This window comes from Budorcas taxicolor, chromosome 2 (genome assembly GCF_023091745.1).
Source record: "Budorcas taxicolor isolate Tak-1 chromosome 2, Takin1.1, whole genome shotgun sequence".
Lineage (NCBI taxonomy): Eukaryota > Metazoa > Chordata > Mammalia > Artiodactyla > Bovidae > Budorcas > Budorcas taxicolor.
In genome coordinates, this window is record NC_068911.1 from 116,150,791 (window position 1) to 116,169,327 (window position 18,537).

Sequence of the window (18,537 nt, forward strand, 5' to 3'; positions counted from 1 at the left end):
AGAAGGAAATGGCAATGCACTCCAGTGTTCTTGCCTGGAGAATCCCAGAGACGAGGGAGCCTGGTGAGCTGCCGTCTATGAGGTCGCACAGAGTCAGACACGACTGAAGTGACTTAGTAGCAAGGGCATTATGTAGAGTAAAAACAGTCAATCTCCAGAGGTCACATACCGTATACTTCCGTGTATGTAACAGTCTCAACAAAATTAGAGATCAGGTTAATGGTTGCTGAGGTTTAGGGATGTTGGAGGTAGGAGTGGATGTGTCTATAGAGGAGAAGTATGAGAGAGTGATTGGTGATAATGGAATATATCTTTATCTTGATTGTGGTATCAGGTCAGGAATTGAGATGTGTGATAAAGTGACATAGAACTGTATAGGTGCAGTGTGCAGTGCCTGATTTTAGTATTGTACTGTAGTTATGTAAGGTGGAAGTGTTGAGGGAGAAAGGGGAGATAGCAGGACCTCTTGTTATTATAATTGCAGCTTTCTGTGAACATTTCAGTAAAAGAATGTGAAAAATATAGCATGAACCAAACAAAACATGTCTCAGCAAAGATTTAACCCTCTGATCTGTCTATATGTTTGTGACCTCTGGTTGATGGAAGTTTTTCAAACTTCATATTTAGAGCTTAGAATTTTAACTGGCCCAATCAAGTTTTTAAAGAAGAATGAATTAGGTAGATTGTAGACATTTATGTTCAGGAAAGGGAAACAAAGGTAGTATTTCTCCTAATACTTGGAAAAAAAGGAAGAACACCACATCAGTAGTTATTTTTTGCCTTTTTCTTAAATCAGTTTAAGTATTGGTTTGTTTATATGTGTAAAACTTCACTTGGTCTCTGGGTAAAAATCCTAAGGAAAATAGCAGCATACTATGTTTATTATTATGTATTATGTATATGTATTATTATATTTAATATAACATTTTCCAATGTATTTATATTTAATATACATTATATGTATTACTAATATGTATCATATTTATATTATTAAAAGTATATACTATTGAATAAAATAAAATATACTATTAAAAGTATGAACAGTACATAATGATCAGGTGGAGTGTATTTTCAGAAATGCAAAGATGATTCAGTATTGATATAATTCATCATGTATATCATGTATCATGTACATCACATACATCATGCATATCATTGTATATCATGGGATTGGTTCCTGTGTTTGCTGTAAGACATTGCTACTTTGTTGCTCGGTTGATGCTAGGTTTTGGCCATTGTACTTGCTCTCGGTGATAGAATGTGAGTTTGTGTGATGTGTACCACTTCTGAACAGGCGGGTTCATGTGTGCTCATCTGCCTCTACCATATAGTTAAGTGAAACTGCATTTAAAAGAGATGGACACTCAAATATCAACCACAAAGAAAGATAAGTAACTCAGTAAGTTGAAGTTTAAGGCATTTTAATTTACACAGCACTCAGTGCAAATGGAAATGGAGGTGTTTGATCCAGAGTTGAGAGCTGGAGAACACTTGACTGGGGGGACCTCAGGAAGGGGAGGTGTTCCACAAGTGGACCCTTGGAGGCTGCGGCAGTGGATCCCTCCATGGTGGGTCTCAGATCACTGAGCTAAGGGAAGAGGCAGTTCTTGTTCGGGGTTAGAATGCAACTCTTTCGAGCACTGCAGATGTCATGTGGTAAGCTCTGTCTGGCCTGCAGATGCTTGCTCATCTGAGGTCGGGCAGGTAATACTCTTCTCTCAAATTCTTATCAGATGGTTTTGGTGGCCTGTGAAGCCCCTTCTTCTTGGCACCAGAGTGCCTTGAATAAACCTCATGGACTTTGACCTATGTGGAATTGACCTTCCTTCTCTTTGTGTTGTGGGTCTAGCCTAGCTTTGGAAGGTGTGCTCATCTCTAGGGATGGTGGTAGATGTTGGGCAGATAGGTGGCCCACCTGTGGGAACAGGCCCTGTGGTTGCTCGAGGGCTCTACTCTCTTTATGTACAGAGTTTTCATGATTTAAATACAACAAACAGCTTTAGATTAATAGAGAAACAATAGACGCATTCCTACTAAAGACAACATACCTGCATGCTTAGTTGTTTCCAACTCTTGCAACTCCATGGACTGTAGCCTAGCAGGCTCCTCTGACCGTGAGATTTCCAGGCAAGAATACTGGAGCCAATTGCCATTTCCTTCTCCAGGGAATCTTCCCAACCCAGGAATCAAACCTGTGTCTTCTGCATTACAAGTGGATTCTTTCCCCACTGAGCCATCGGGAAAGCCCCTATTAAAGACAGGCAGGTGACAAAGTGAAAGTGAAGTCACTCAGTCGTGTCCGAATCTTCGCGACCTCATGGACTGTAGCCTACCAGGCTTCTCTGTCCATGGGGTTTTCCAGGCAAGAGTTCTGGAGTGGTTTGCCATTTCCTTCTCCAGGGGATCTTCCCATCCCAGGGACTGAACTCAGGTCTCCCGCATTGTAGGCAGACGTTTTACCGTCTTAGCCACCAGGGAAGATCTTATTACCACTGCTAGTAAATTATTTTAATAGAAGTAACAGTAAATGCAGTTGTAAACATTATAAATTTTGGAAAGGAGGAGGTGAAATGATCACTGTTGGCAGCTGATTGGATTGGATTGTTACTGAGAACTTAAACAATAAAATTCAATAAAGTAGTGGGGAGTAAAAAATCCATAGAAATAACCTATATGTTAAGTATACATATATATTCTATATTGTAAGAAACAGACACACAGGCACATATGTTTGCTAAACAAGGAGGAACTGTTTTTGTTAAAATAAGTATATTTCCAAAATAGATTATGTGCTCTTCTTTCCATAGAGTGAATGTATAATCTGCTTAAGTCATCTACATTTCCATTATAAATTTGACTTTTAAGAATCCTAAGAAGGCATACTAATAATACACAGAAAGGTATTGTGGAAAATATATTTTAATGGCTCCTCTGAGCCTTCATTTGGAATTTCTTATAATACAGAACTTTTAAAAAATAATTTTATTTATTTTTGGCTGTGCTGGGTCTCCCTTGCTGTGTTGGCTTTTCTTAGTTGCTGTGAGCCAGGCTCCTCTGTTTCACAGGCTTCTCATTGCAGAGGTGTCTCTTGTTGTTGAGCACAGGTTGTAGGGCACGCAGGCTTCAGTAGTTGCAGCACGAGGCCTCGATAGCTGCGGTAACCAGACTCTAGACTACATGTTCAGCAGTTGTGGTGTACAGGCTTAAGTTGTTGTGTGGCATGTGGGATCTTCCCAGATCAGGGATCAAACCTGTGTCTCTTGTATTGGCAGGCGTATTCTTTATGACTGAGCTACCAGGGAAGCCCAGCACAGACTTTTAACACCAAAAGAGTAATCACCCAGGTAGAGTTTATGATGGAATCTAAAGAAAATTGAAGTGTTTTCAGTTAGATTGATCTTCTGTTTTCATGGCATTGATTTTTAACATTTGTTAATTGGTTAAAGTGTTAAAATTTGCTTTAAAGTAATTTAATGTAGAGCATGAGCCAGGAGAAATATTTTTTGCAGAGGCAGTTGTTTGGAAAGACGGTTTGCATTTCTCTCTCGCCAGCTCTTCGCCCTTTGAGCAGAAGTGGTGGTGCATCTGCTGCTAGCTGTGTAGGCGTTAGGTCAGGAGTCATTCGTTTGAAGAGCTGTAGGGCCTGGGGTGAGGGGGTATGTATGGTAGTGTTTGGAAGCTTCTTAGGTGACTCTCTGGTTTAGCTATGGCTGTTATGTTTGTAATTACGTATTGTTTATTTTTTAAGATACACAAGTAAATAATTGTTCTTTTGTTCCTAGCTCAATAGGATGGAAATAAATGTAGCTTCCCATATTCTTTGAATTCTAAGTTTACCTACCACACTTTAGGAAATTAGGAGATTTATTTTGTTTATGAGGAAGAAGAGCCATATTAGCTTCACTCTGTGCATCCAAAAGTCTATCTCTGCATGTTCTTACCTTTATCTTTTGCTATAATTTAAACTCAACCCCTAAAGACCCTGATTCAAGGAAAATATTATCAGTGCCTGTCTCTGAGCTCTGAATTTTCCAGTCCCAGAGCATGGAATGTGGAGGAGATGAAAGAAAACAGACTTGAAAATATGCAAACATGAACTCAGACCTTCCCCAGAGCATCACCAGGAACTCCCCCAGTTCCTGGATTTCACTTTAGAATGTGCTTGATGCTTTATCTGAGTTTTAGTTTGTGTTAAGGGAGTGCAGAGTGTAGAAGCTGTTAGATGCATGTGGAAAGACTAAAATGCTTCCTTGGAAGAAAACTCTGATCCTTTGTCTCACCAGGAGAATTGTGTGTTTAATGTGCTCTTAGACTTTGATGGCACAAATTAGAGACTACAGGTTTGCTTTTGAAACTAGCCAGAAATGTTCTTAAACTGAAAAAATTTTGTTACAACCATTCAAGAAAGACTAGGTTGTTCTTGAAATAGTATTGGTCTAGCTTATGTTAATGTTGCCTTCTCAATATCCCTTAAAGTTTATTCTGTCAAAATTTGTATTTAGCCTGTTGATTTTCAATCCATTGTTAATGTCTTTACTAACACACAGGGGTTTTTTGTTTTTTGCCTTTGAAGAAACTTGAGGGAATCAGAAACCAGTAGTCTTGGGAGGTGGGGAGTGCATATGGTGATAGAAGGTGGTATTGCAGGAGTTGGAGGGAAATTACCAAAAAATTAACCTTATAAATATATTATTTATATACAGTGTTAAAATAAGGGGGGCCCTAATTGTTGAGTAAAAACGTGCTTGTCGAATAAGTTGAAAATATAAGAAAATACAAAGAAAAATTATAATCAACAATCTCAACCGTCTAGACGTAACATCTCATAGGTTACTTCGGCCTGAAAGAAAAGTCATGTTTCTATATATAGTGTTGGCTCTGGTGCTCAGTCACTCAGTCATGTCCAACTCTTTGTGACCCCATGGACTGTAGCCCACCAGGCTCCTCTGTCCATGAGATTTTACAGGCAAGAATACTGGTGTGGATTGCCGTTTCCCCTCAAGGGGATCTTCCCAAGGCAGGGGTCAAACGGGTTCTTTACCACTAAGCCACCTGGGAAGCCCATATACAGTGGACCCATGGCCAGTGTTAGGGTTTGGGAAGCAGGTGAAAATCAGCGTGTAACTTTCATAGTCTTCTCTGTGTCCAGGGTTCTGGATCTGTGAGTTCAACCCACCAAGGATTGTATGTATTGTGATTGATTGTACTGTGGTGCGTTTCTAATGAAAAAAGTCCACATATGAGTGGAGCCATGAAAGTCAGCTCCTTGTTGTTTAAGGATCACCTGTACGAATTTGTACATTTTGACAAAACAATTTATAATGTGTTATTTGAATGAAAGCAAAATAATTGATAAAAACTATGCAGATGATACCACCCTTATGGCAGAAAGTGAAAAGGAACTAGAAAGCCTCTTGATGAAAGTGAAAGTGGAGAGTGAAAAAGTTGGGTTAAAACTCAACATTCAGAAAATGAAGATCATGGCATCTGGTCCCATCACTTCATGGCAAATAGATGGGAAACAGTGGAAACGGTGTCAGACTTTATTTTGGGGGGCTCCAAAATCACTGCAGATGGTGACTGCAGCCATGAAATTAAAAGACGCTTACTCCTTGGAAGGAAAGTTATGATCAACCTAGAGAGCATATTGAAAAGCAGAGACATTGCTTTGCTAACAAAGGTCCGTCTAGTCAAGGCTATGGCTTTTCCAGTGGTCATGTACGGATGTGAGAGTTGGACTGTGAAGAAGGCTGAGCGCCGAAGAATTGATGCTTTTGAACTGTGGTGTTGGAGAAGACTCTTGAGAGTCCCTTGGACTGCAAGGAGATCGATCCAGTCCATTCTGAAGGAGATCAGCCCTGGGATTTCTTTGGAAGGAATGATGCTAAAGCTGAAACTCCAGTACTTCGGCCACCTCATGGGAAGAGTTGACTCACTGGAAAAGACTCTGATGCTGGGAGGGATTGGGGGCAGGAGGAGAAGGGGACGACCGAGGATGAGATGGCTGGATGGCATCGCGGACTCAATGGACGTGAGTCTGAGTGAACTCCGGGAGTTGGTGATGGACAGGGAGGCCTGGCGTGCTGCGATTCATGGGGTCGCAAAGAGTCGGACACGACTGAGTGACTGAACTGATCTGAAAAAATTATTTAATTTTCCAGATTATTAACTATTTTGCTTTCATTGTTTTTCATTGCTGCATAGTTCTATCATGTTGAAATACTTGATTTCACCAGTTCACTATTGTTGGATATACAGATTGTCCTACTTTTCTTTGATTATAATTCCTTGTGAATTAAATCATCAGTAATGATTATTAGATGCAGAATTGCTGAGTCAAAGTCACAGTTATTTTTTTTTAACTTTTTAATTTGCACTGGGGTATAGCCAATATACCCAATATATACCAGTATAGCCAATAAGAATGTTGTGATATTTTCATGTGAACCATTCATATACATGTATCCATTCTCACCCTAACTCCTCTCCCATCCAGGCTGCCGCATAACATTGAACAGAGTTCCATGTGCTATACAGTAGGTCCCTGTTGGTTATCCATTTTGAATCTAGCTGTATTTACATGGCTATCCCAGACTCCCTAACTATCCCTTCTCCCCATCCTTGCCCTCTTCCCCGCATCCCAAGTTAGTTCCCTAAGTCTGTGTTTTGTGTTCGCTTGTATCTTTCCTTTTAGGTTCCACATGTGCGGGATGCCATACTGGGCTTTCCTGGTGGCTCAGAGGGTAAAATGTCTGCCTGCAATGTGGAAGACCTGGGTTCGATCCCTAGGCCAGGAAGATCCCCTGGAGAAGGAAACGGCAACCCACTCCAGTGTTCTTGCCTGGAGAATCCCATGGACAGAGGAGCTTGGTGGGCTACAGTCCACGGGGTCGCAGAGTCGGACATGACTGAGCGACTTCACTTCACTTCCTTCTCTTGAGGCTTCCCTGGTGGCTCAGAGGGTGAAGCGTCTGCCTGCAATGTAGGAGACCTGGGTTCAATCCCTAGGCCAGGAAGATCCCCTGGAGAAGGAAATGGCAACCCACTCCAGTACTCTTGCCTGGAGGATCCCATGGATGGAGAATCCCATGGATGGAGGATCCTGGTGGGCTACAGTCCACGGGGTCGCAAAGAGTCGGACACGACCGAGCGACTTAACGTAATATGAGGGATGTCATATGATATTTCTCTTTCTCTGTCTCTGACTTACCATCACTCCGTATAACAGTCTCTAGGTCCATCCAGCCACATAGTTATTTTTAAGGCGTAATCAGATTGCCTCCCAGAAGGTGTGTGCTCATTTGTGCTCATTATGTGTATGAGCATCTCACTGTGGCTGCATGACATGCCCAGTTGATCAGCCACTCACTTACGAATTCATTGCAGTATAATAGATGGAACCTGAAGATAGGCAATTCCCCAGATTCCTGGTGGTGGGGAGAAAACAATATAGGGCATGTAAGTAAAATTGATCTCATACCCAGTATGTGATAGCCCTTAGGCTGTAGTAGGTATTTTGCACAATGTAAGTCTAGAGTATTTGAATATTAGGTTCCTGCACTTAGCCATGATGGGTGATCTTTTCACTGTCCTAGTTGAACTCTTCTCAGCTGATAGATTGAATTGTATTCTGCCTACTGCTGGCCATGCATTATAGTGGAAGGATGTATAAAACTGAACATTTGCTAGATTAAAATATTCCTAAAAGTGGATGTCCAACTGAATTTATCGAAAGATGAGAGATGGTTGACTAAGTAGCTTGCACACTTGAATCCAGAGAAGATATTGCACCATATTTAACTGCCTCTCGAAATGTTTACTGACCATCTTGTGTTGATGTGCAGAGGTACTTTGCTGGCACACTAGTGGTTCTGTGAATTTCACTTTTGGATCTTGGCAGAGAAGGGGGAGAAGAGGCTAGGCAAATAATTGGCAAGAGAAGCAAATAGTTACAAGTCTGTTAACAATGAAGTCTTGTTTGCCCATGCTTGGCCTGTCTGGAGTTCTGAGACTGGATTCCTTAGCTCTGTGAACTGTAGCACAAGAGCATTCCTTTGGTTTAGGGTGCTTGTGACTGTAAGCATGCTGAAGAGAACACAGTCATGTGCATCTTAGTGGGATGAGTATATCCTGTCCCTGTTAGGACTTAGTATAAAGGCATTAATTGTAGGAAGTGGGCTAGGAATGGTTTATCAGTGCAAGTCTCTGGAATTGCTTCTTAGATCTGTTTGTGTTTTGCATGTTTCAGAGTGAAAAGGTTACGGAAATCAAGACTTACTTTTTTTTTTTTTTGGTAAAGCAAAGGAGCAAAGACTGCTTATTTAATAGATTGTGAGATCCAATTTTATAGCATAAGCTCTTTCAAAGACTACTGCTTTAGTAGTATCTATTTGCAGTAAGTGAAATTGTTATTTCACCTAACTTGGGGTTATGATCTGTTAATAAATTCATAGTTTTATTATAGAATTGAACTAAGAATTAGAATATGATGATACATAGTTGTAATTTTACCAGTTTTGAAAGTGTCCTCTTTTTTGGCAACAGTGAGAAAAACTAAGGGCAAAATTTAAAATACCATGTTTATTACTAAGAGCAGATGAAGTGTTTGTAAGAAGTCATGTATCTGGTTGTAGGTCTTTCCTTTGTTCACATGTGTCCTATGTTTCTGTGTTCGGGTAGATGAGCATTCACCCGCACCCAGTTTTTAGTCTCACTTCTGTTTTTCTCTTGTGAAATATTTCCTTCAGCAAAAGCATGATGAAAATTAACTTTTAGTAATTAAAATGTTAAATTCTCTCTCTGCTTAACAGCTTTTTGTTTTTGTTTTCAGCATTGGTTAGATGGTACAAAAAGCATCAAAAAGCAAGTAAAAAGTAAGTGTTGAAAAAATTTTGAAAAAAATTGGAAACTGAATTATATATAATTGCATATTAGAAACTGGTTTCTCATAGTCGGGACATAAGTCATGTTTCTGATGAGTTTCTTAGCATCTCCATTTTTCTAAAGATAATTTCAATCTGATATATTGACCCACCCCTTAAATTATATAGGGTTGATGGTAATCTAGATTCAGGTAGTTTGTTTGTTTGTTTGTGGTTTGTTTCTAGGACAAAGGCTTGTAGTTTGGAAATGAGATTGAGTTCCCATGAGATGCTTAACTTCTGTTTAGTAGTTACTTACACTGGAATTTTTCTGTTTGCTATCCGCCCTGCTTTAGAAAGCATTTTGAGACTTTAAGGCTGTAACCTTATTTGTTTTGTTAAGACTAATGAAAAGAAATTATTCACATAAAATGTCAGTATTATTCCTAGTGATAGGGAAAAGTACCAGTGTCCAGTCCATAGTCCCATCATGTTTTTTGTAGTACCAGATTTTAGGGCACCTCAACTTTTTTACAAAATAACGGGATCTCTGATACTATAGAGGTTAGTGAAGTGGTGAAGTGAATTGGAAAGGATGTGAGTGAATTTGCCAGGTGCAGTTAACAACAGGTGTTCTTTTTGCTCTCAAGAAATACAGCTCGGCAGCTGTGTAGGGCTGTTAGCATACACGGTCAGGACTTTTTTATTTGACATATTTGGCCCTAAACTTTTGGAATTCATCTGGAGCTGTCTGTTCTTGGGAGCACAGATGATGTGATAGGGCTACATGGTGGTTGGGACATTTAAAAAGTCTACTGATTGTGTTAGGTTTAAGCCTACAGTGTAACCTGAATTAATGCTGTAATAATCTATTCTCTTCTGTCTACTTCAGTAGATTTTTGACAAGTTTACTGACTGAAAATCCTTACTATTTAAATAGCTATATTGAAAAAATTACCCCCCCCCCCCCTTTTCTTTTAATGGCAGTTGGTTCACCCTATTGTCTGCATCTTCGAGTTAAGTTTTATTCCTCAGAACCAAACAACCTTCGTGAAGAGCTGACCCGGTAAGACCACTATCTAGAGTTATGTACAAGAGTCAGGTTTCAGTTAGACTAGCTAAAGATGTTGGAAGATTGCTTCAATAATTCCTTTAGTTTTACAGACGGTTTATGAAATGGCTACTTTGTCCTGGTAACAGGATACCTGACAAGGGAATTTCATTTTGAGACAGTGTTTTTTTAAGTGTAGGAAGTTTTCCTTTATTAACCAATTTTCAAAACAGTTGGTTCTCTGACATCCTGCAAAAGTAACTAGCGAGTTTTGAAGTATCACTATCAACTCATGAATTTTAAACAGGGCTGTTGTGTTTTAATATATTACCTTTTTATGTTTGTTGATATTCAAAATTATCTATTTTTGGCCACCAGAGAGTTATTTCAGGTTGGCTCCTGACTTTCTTTTTTGACATACCATTGAGTAATGAAAATATTGAATCCTGATTTCTCTTGAATGGTCTTAAATAACTTTATATAAGTTACAGAAAGTGATTTTTATTTTGTCTTGCCTCCTTAGTATTTATCCATTGAGTCTATATTGCATTTCTATAACTCATGCACATGTACTACTTTTATTAAGTAAAAAATTGAATTGCTGAATCCCTTTAGAAGGGTTTCCTCTTGAATATTCTCCTGATGGATAAGACTATGGCTGTCATTTGTGTGTCTGTAGCTGTATCCCTTTACATACGAGGTGACTGTGTTGTCAGATCACAGAGCTCATTCTCAGAATTTACTTTAAACCTTGTCTTTTGAGAGAGTGTCCTGAACTCCAGTGCATCCTTCTGATGCTGAATGCCCCTTGTTTCATGTTCTTTTTCCTTTATAGACTCTATTGTGGGTAAAGTTTTATAATTAAGAATGTTTCTTCTCAAATTAGAAGGGCAGGATTATTTATCATGGTAGATTGTTCTTTTTAGTTAAATTTGTGCCTTTTGTTTTTCTTAGGTATTTATTTGTTCTTCAGTTAAAACAAGATATTCTCAGTGGAAAGTGAGTATTAGTTTAAGGTAAACCATGTTTTCTTGAGTAGTTGAAAAAATAAGTTCATAGTTAAATATGAAAAAGAAGCAGTCAACATAAAGTATGTCTTATTTCCATTTATCATAAAACAGGTTGTGACAAAGGCTTATTTAACACATTTATGTTTTGGTTTCAGATTAGAGTGTCCCTTTGATACAGCGGTTCAGTTGGCAGCTTACAACTTGCAAGGTAAGCAGTTTTTATGTTCGCTGTTAAGAGTGAAGCATAATTCTTCTTTGTGTGTGTTTGATGCCTCCCAGAAGATTCATAGTGACATGCCAGAAGAGAAACACCTGTGTTTGTGTAATCTTGCATCAGTATCCAGCTCTGATTCCCTTGTTTCAGAGCATTGCCTTCTTTTCCTTCCCTTAACTTTATTTGCTATCTTTCTGTCTAATAGTATTTTCAAGCAGAATTTGCCGTCTACTTGATAATTCAGTACATGATATGGTTGGACCCTCAGCAAATTTTTTCTTTTTATAAAGAATGCAGGGATGTATGAGTAAATTGTTGCTGTGGCCACCTGGCTTGCTTTCTTTTGTCTTATTCTTAAGAATAAGTCCATGAAGAGAAATACTTAGCATGTATTTAAAAGTTCTGATGGTTATTTAAGAATTTTTTAAAAAGTGTTTTCCAGTCAATGAGATTAATGAAAAACTTACCCTTTTGTACCTTGTTACACTGATCAAATATTTGTTAAACTTAGGCATTTTCTTCTGAAAAAATTGACATTTTAGGAAAATGATAATTTATCTTTGTTCATAAAATGGAAAGAAACATTTTGGCTGGAGTATCTATATATATTAGAATAAAAATAATATTAATTAAGACATTAATAATTTTATGCTTTTTTGGGGTGATTCTGTATTATCCCCAATATCTCTAAATCAGTAGTATTATTTTCCATTGTATGGGTAATAGACTATATTTTCATGTTTTATGATAAGCCTAATCTGCTGATTTTGTACTTTTGGAAAGCATATTTTTCTGTTGCTAGAGTAATTGGTGACTGAAGGAAATTTCTGTACTTCAGAAGTTTGCTGCTAATGTAAACTTTAGTCTGTCTACAGACTGAAACTTGTTTTTTATCTTCTGGAATGTTGAATGGATACTAGTTTGGAAGTGCTGTACCTTTAGAACTGTAATGATCACAGTGCATAATTGAACACATCTTTTCTTGAAAGCACGTTTTTAGTGATCTGCTAATTGCTGTGTGAGAATTCTGAAACTCTCGGATCTATAGAAAAGCTGTCATTTTCAATATCTGTGTTCCACCACTTACTGCTTTGTCATTCTGTCTCATTTTGTAAGTTTCATGACAGCCAAAATTTATACTTCTTGAAAATGGTCTTTGTGCATTTTTGTGTGTTTAACAAAGCACTTATTTAAAGTAATGCTCACTAAATATTTACTGTCTGATTCATGCATATAGCTCTGTTATATTATCTCTTAACCCTACTTATATTTTTTCCCTAAATAAAATCTCTTTCTTACTTTCTCTTTTATCCATGGTTACCATTTTTATTTTGGTGGGGGGACAGGAAAGTAGGATTTATTGGTAGGCACGAGTAAGGAGGGAACAGTGCCAGGGCTCTCATGAGTTCAGGGCCCACCATTCATCCAGGGAGCCACAATTAGGGATGTATTTGACCCGCAGCCATCTGGGATGAGCTGTGTTTTCGAATTTGTCCGTATTAAACTTAGTAAATCCCCCCTTCTTGGAGATGTGGATCTTTTAGAAGCCAGGAAACTTGAACTTGCCTCTCAATAGGGCCTCTATCACAAGCTCCTTGTTCTGCAGCGTGACATTATGACTTGGCCAATGTGGACCCTAGCCTCTGTGCCCTGGGCTTTCCGAAGGTGCCGTGCATCCCTGTCTGGAGCTTATCAGCTCCAGTGTAGGACAGCATGGTGCAAGGGATGGAGCCCCACTCAGATGTGAAAACCATCTTTGCCACAGCTTTTCATCATGTACTTATTGGCACAAATACGGGCAGCCTTCGGGGCCTCAGAGGAGAGCTGCTCCTACTCATCTGACACTGTGGCTGCAGAGTGGGCGTGGTGCAACTGTTTTTGTGATTACTCGAAACTTCATACTGTGTCTTACGCGTCTCATTGTCCTGTGTCTAAAACTTTACCAAATCCTACTGATTATTAAGGTCCTTAAGAGTAAATTAACTGAAGTATTACTCCCTCTTCATAAAATTAGCTCCTTGCTTCTTGTTTATGACTTTTTTATTTTTGCCCACACCGTGTGGCATGTGGATCTTCACCAAGCAAAGAGCGAACCTGTGCCCCCTGCAGTGGAAGTGTGAGTCTTTAAGGCCCACCAGAGAAGCCCTCATTTATGATTTTTTGTTTTATCAGAATAATCTTTATCAGTTTTATCACACACTCAAGTTTAGTTTTTCTTCACCATTTTAGTGTATATCCTGAACAACATTATGTAGCAGATTTAGTTTGGGGCTTTTAAAGAACTTGTGTTCTACTTATGGTTGTTAGTGGGGAAAGAATGGGAGGAAGGGATAGTTAGGGAGTTTGGGATCCATATGTATGCACTGCTATATTTAAAATGAAAAACCAACAAGGATCTACTGAACAGCACAGGGAACTCTGCTCAATGTTATGTGACAGCCTGGAGAGGAGGGGAGTTTAGGGAAGAATGGATACATGTATAGGTATGGCTGAGTCACTCTGCTGTCTACCAGAAACTAGCACAGCATTGTTAATCGGCTATACTCCATATAAAATAAAAAGCTAAAAAGAAAAAACAAACTTATGTTCCAGACAGAAGAGCAGTTTCTTCAAGTGAAGTGGGAGTGAGAATATTTTCCAAGGTTGTTGTGAAGTTAAATGACAGTATGTCTGCAATATGACTATTGTGTAATGTAGATGCTTAGTAAACCGTAAGTTATTACCATTTTTATGATTATCTCAAAGTAGGACTCATGTACTTTTTCTCTCCAAGGCTGAATTTTTTATCAAAATGGAAGTGTTTTAATTTAAGTAAAATATTTTTTAAAGGAAAACTTCCTAAAGAACAGAAAATGAGAATCATCATTTTCCCTCCATCCCCAAACCCAGTTCAGAGGTAACCACAGATGGGCACATAAATGTGTGTGCACTATCCAGTAGCTTTTCTTTTTTATTTCTGTGGGATTAATAATTTAAAACTCCAGGGGGACAGCAATTATATCTTACAGTGAAGTTTAATGTCATGTTCTGTGCATAATAGCTGCTTAGTAGATACTAGCTAATTGTTTTTTTAAAAGGATTGCTGAATACTTTTGTTTCTTCAATATACAGTCTAAAGCTATTTCTCTGTGTAAGGCTAAAAGATTTTCAGAAGCTAAGCATTGTACAGTATGACTCAATTAGGAGTAAGACATTTAATTGAAAATAGACTACTAGCCACAATTATATGATTTGTGCATACAGACAGGTAAGTCACAGTCTAAGCTGGATTTATTTTTGGTAATGGTCTGGGTGTTATGAATGCCTTTTAGTTTAAGAAAGTCTAATCTTCTATTAATAAGTGCGTATTGAAGAAGGATTCAGCAGGAAGTAAACTATAACAAAACATAACCTTGTGAAACTTAACATTTGTAGCTGAACTTGGTGACTACGACCTTGCTGAGCACAGTCCTGAACTTGTGTCTGAGTTCAGGTTTGTGCCTATTCAGACAGAAGAGATGGAGCTCGCTATATTTGAGAAATGGAAAGAATACAGGTACTTTAACATCACCACAACAGTGATTTCATGTCTGTTTTCTTCTGTTTCTCTTACTTAGCATAGAATTCATTGTATATTTATAATCATCTTAAAATTTATTATTTTTTAAATTTCAGAGGTCAGACACCAGCACAAGCTGAAACCAATTATCTGAATAAAGCCAAGTGGTTAGAAATGTATGGGGTTGATATGCATGTGGTTAAGGTAAGCACTGTGTTGTGATGCTTTTTAAGAAGGTTATTCCTTTAAGACTCAAGGTAACTATGGAATCTCTTAGTATGAAGGAGAGTGTGTAATTTGCAGGGGCTATAGTGGGTACTTTGGATGTGTGGTTATGAAGATTGAGAGTAAATACTGAACGATGAGAGTCTCACACAAAAACTTGTTATAAGAAAGAAGACAGCCAAAATTTCCAAAAAGGTGTGTCTGTGGTTTTAAGTTGTCACTGTTGTTTTCTTTTTTTTAGTTTTTGAATCACTTTTTATTCTCTCGTTCATATTCATATCATCTTTTATCATGTAAGCTTGAGTACGCTCTGTAAAAATGAAAATAATTTAGAAGGTAAAGTTGAAAATTTGTATCTTGAGGGGACTTTGATAAGCTGTGCCTGCGTAAATACTAAGTCGATTCAGTCATGTCTGACTCTTTGTGACCCTATTGACTTTTAGCCTGAGGGATCCTCTGTCCATAGGGTTCTCCAAGCAGGAATACTGGAGTGGGTTGCCATGCTCTTCTGCATTGATAAGCTCTAGTCTAGTATAACTTACGGAGTGATTTGTTGTTTTTAGTTTTAAAAGCTCAATTTTCCCAAAAATGCAGTTTTTTTCAAAATCTGTAATTTAAATAGTGACTAGAATTTGGGAAGACTCTGGAAAGCTTTCTTTCGTGTGGCAGTGTCACTACCTGTATGTCTTCCAGTGAACACATACATTAAAACTATATAGTGTCTCAGTGAACTAAATCTGCATGAGTTTTCCTAAGAATGTTATTTTGGGTGTTTTAATTGTTGAAAGCACCTTTCACATTAATATTAGCCTGTATGTAATTAATATAATTCAGTATGAAAAGAAAAACAGTCCTTTGAAAATGTGAACCCTGTTTTATACAGATAAAGCTAACACATGTTGCTCCCCTGAAATTAGGCCAGAGATGGGAATGACTACAGCTTGGGACTGACCCCAACAGGAGTCCTTGTTTTTGAAGGAGAGACCAAAATTGGCTTATTTTTTTGGTAAGCAGAGATAATGTCAAAGATAATTACTGTTGTTTTGCTTTTTAAATGAATAAAAACACTTATATGAAGTTAGAACATAAAATAGAATTTGGACATAGTTCTGACAAGCTTGTAAATGAATTGCAACTCTCTCCTGTTATCCTCCTATTTATCTGTAGTCCTGCTTTTCCAAGCCAATTTTTAAAACTCTTAATTGCATTTTCCATTAGTTTCAACATATGCTAAAATACGTACCTTAACATAAATATTATCTAGTTCTGTGTGTTAACTGTTCACATGGACACTCCCTCTGTCATGTGGTTATGTAGCTGTTTTTTAGTGTTTCTCGTTCCGCAGTCCTTTTACTCCCTGCTCCTCACTGTATCCTGTGCTGCGCTTAGTCACTTAGTCATGTCTGACTCTCTGCGACGTTAGCCTGCCAGGCTTCTCTGTCCACGGGGATGTAGCCCCATGGACTGTAGCCCACCAGGCTCCTCTGTCCAGGCAAGAATACTGGCGGGGGTTGCCATGCCCTCCTTCAGGGGATCTTCCCAATCCAGGGATTGAACCCGGCTCTGCCACCAATTCTTTACTGCCTGAGCCACCACGGAAGCCCAAGAATACTGGAGTGGGTAGCCTATCCTTTCTCCAGGAGAGCTTCCTAACCCAGGAATCGAACCTGGGTCTCCTGCATTGCAGGCAGATTCTTTACCAGCTGGGCTACCAGGAAATCCCACCCCTCACTGTATAGGAAGGAGATACTAATACTTTTATCCTCCTTTGGAGCTATGCTTCTCTTTCTGAGTCCCAACTTCCGTCATCCATATGTTTCAATTATATTTGCATGTTACTTTTACATCAAGGGTAGATATTACTTGGATTTCATAACCATAATTAAGTTCTTCAGGTTTTGTTTGGTTGTTTCTAAAAGCTGAAAATCAGGAAATAGTGTTTATATTATAATGTCTTTGTAGAACTGGTGTGAAGCTTAGTAGTACACTGGGGTTATATGCAGGGGCTGAAGAGGGCTCTTGTATAATATGCTGGTTTGTCTGTTCCTCTGTTTCCTCCTTCATAGCACGTTAGGACCCTTCACTTGAAGTCTGCCAGTGCCAAACTCAAATTCTTAAATATCCAGTTGCTTTAAATATAGGCCAGCAAGTAATAGTTTCTAGCCTTTCAGAGCCTGCATGGTTTGCATGTCTCATTGCAAACTGCACTTCACATCTGTTAGCTAGCTATAGATAAGCAAATCCTGTAGCTGTAAGAGCCCCCACACCTCTACTGCCGTTTGGAGCTCTGTGGCTCAGAGGCCTCTCCTGATAGACACAGAAGCCCCCTCCCTGGCCCCCCTTCCTTCCTCAGGGTTTCCTTACCATCTTCTGTCCTGCATGGAGGCCTGGGCTGCCTTCTTGGGAAGGTCTGCGGTGTGATACTGTTGTCTTTGCACCTGTCTTTTTCTTGATCAGCTCTGAAATCCTTGAACTCAACTGGGAGAATGTTTCCTTTGTTATCCTAAAGCCTTAGCTCTTAGTCATCCCACACATCCCTTTAAGTGAATGACCTGCCTTTGTCTTCTTCAGTTCAGTTCAGTCACTCAGTCCTGTCTGACTTTTTGCGACCCTGTGGACTGCAGCACTCCAGGCCTCCCCGTCCATCACCAGCTCCCAGAGTTCACTCATACGCATGTCCATTGAGTCAGTGATGCCATCTAACCATCTTATCTTCTGTCGTCCCCTGCTCCTCCCGCCTTCAGTCTTTCCCAGCATCTTAAATTATTTCAAATTCTCCAGGGTTTCCTGAGATGGCTCTTTTCCAGTTGTAACTGTTGACTCTTCCAGACTGCTCTTTGTCTTGGGACTTCTTTTTCCTGTTTTCTCAGTTACGAATTTATGTTGTCTTCCACATTTTCCTTTCTTTGCGTTTGTTTTTCTGATATATATCCTCAGGTGATGCTTAAGACTATTAGAGGTAAATTATTTGAATCCTTGGATGCCTTAAAATTATTTAGTCTTCTCTTATGCTTTCTTGATAGTTGGGCTGAGAATGGACTTTTAGATGTAAAATTATTTTCCCTCAAAACGTTGAAGATAGTATTTCATTTATTTTTGCATCGCCTAGAGATTCTTTAGGAGATTTGAATGTAACACCTATTTATAGGTGCCCTTATGGGCAGTGTATTTACCTAGTTCTTTATGTGTTAACTCTCTGACCTTTCCAGCCTGCCCTGGGGCAGATGGAACATTCTTACGGCCAGAGAAACTCCAGGTCGAGAGATAAGGAGAGCATCTTGTGTACTACCTCATAGAAATCTATTGAATTAATACACCACATAAAACACTTACGAGAGCACCTGCCACTTATTCGGCATTGTGTAAGAATTTGTTACACCTAAGTGCCAGATTCTCCTATTACATTTCTTTACTCCTTGTTTTAGTACAGGTTTTGTAAACAAGATCTATTGTGCAATTCTATTTTATGTAAGGTATATTTAAAAATTGATGAGAGTCATGTTGTTTTCACACTCACAGTTCATAGAAGCACAGAGATAAGTTTGGTGGGTTGCTTAGGATTTTAGTACAGGTGGGAGATGAAGTTGGGAAGTGGGCCATAAAGTGAGGTTTAAATGTTTTTTTTTTTTTTTTTTTAA

At 38.8% G+C, this 18,537-nt stretch overlaps 1 protein-coding gene across 1 annotated transcript in view; it reads left to right on the forward strand.

The window, feature by feature from the left end:
• The window catches only part of EPB41L5 (erythrocyte membrane protein band 4.1 like 5), a 155,703-nt gene that overhangs the window by 36,015 nt on the left and 101,151 nt on the right, over positions 1-18,537 (forward strand). Inside the window, exons 3-9 of the mRNA XM_052659770.1 lie at positions 8,831-8,873; positions 9,849-9,927; positions 10,867-10,911; positions 11,078-11,130; positions 14,551-14,671; positions 14,791-14,878; positions 15,817-15,905. Coding sequence (XP_052515730.1) covers positions 8,831-8,873; positions 9,849-9,927; positions 10,867-10,911; positions 11,078-11,130; positions 14,551-14,671; positions 14,791-14,878; positions 15,817-15,905 — 518 coding nt within the window. The remainder of the gene's footprint in view (positions 1-8,830; positions 8,874-9,848; positions 9,928-10,866; positions 10,912-11,077; positions 11,131-14,550; positions 14,672-14,790; positions 14,879-15,816; positions 15,906-18,537) is intronic.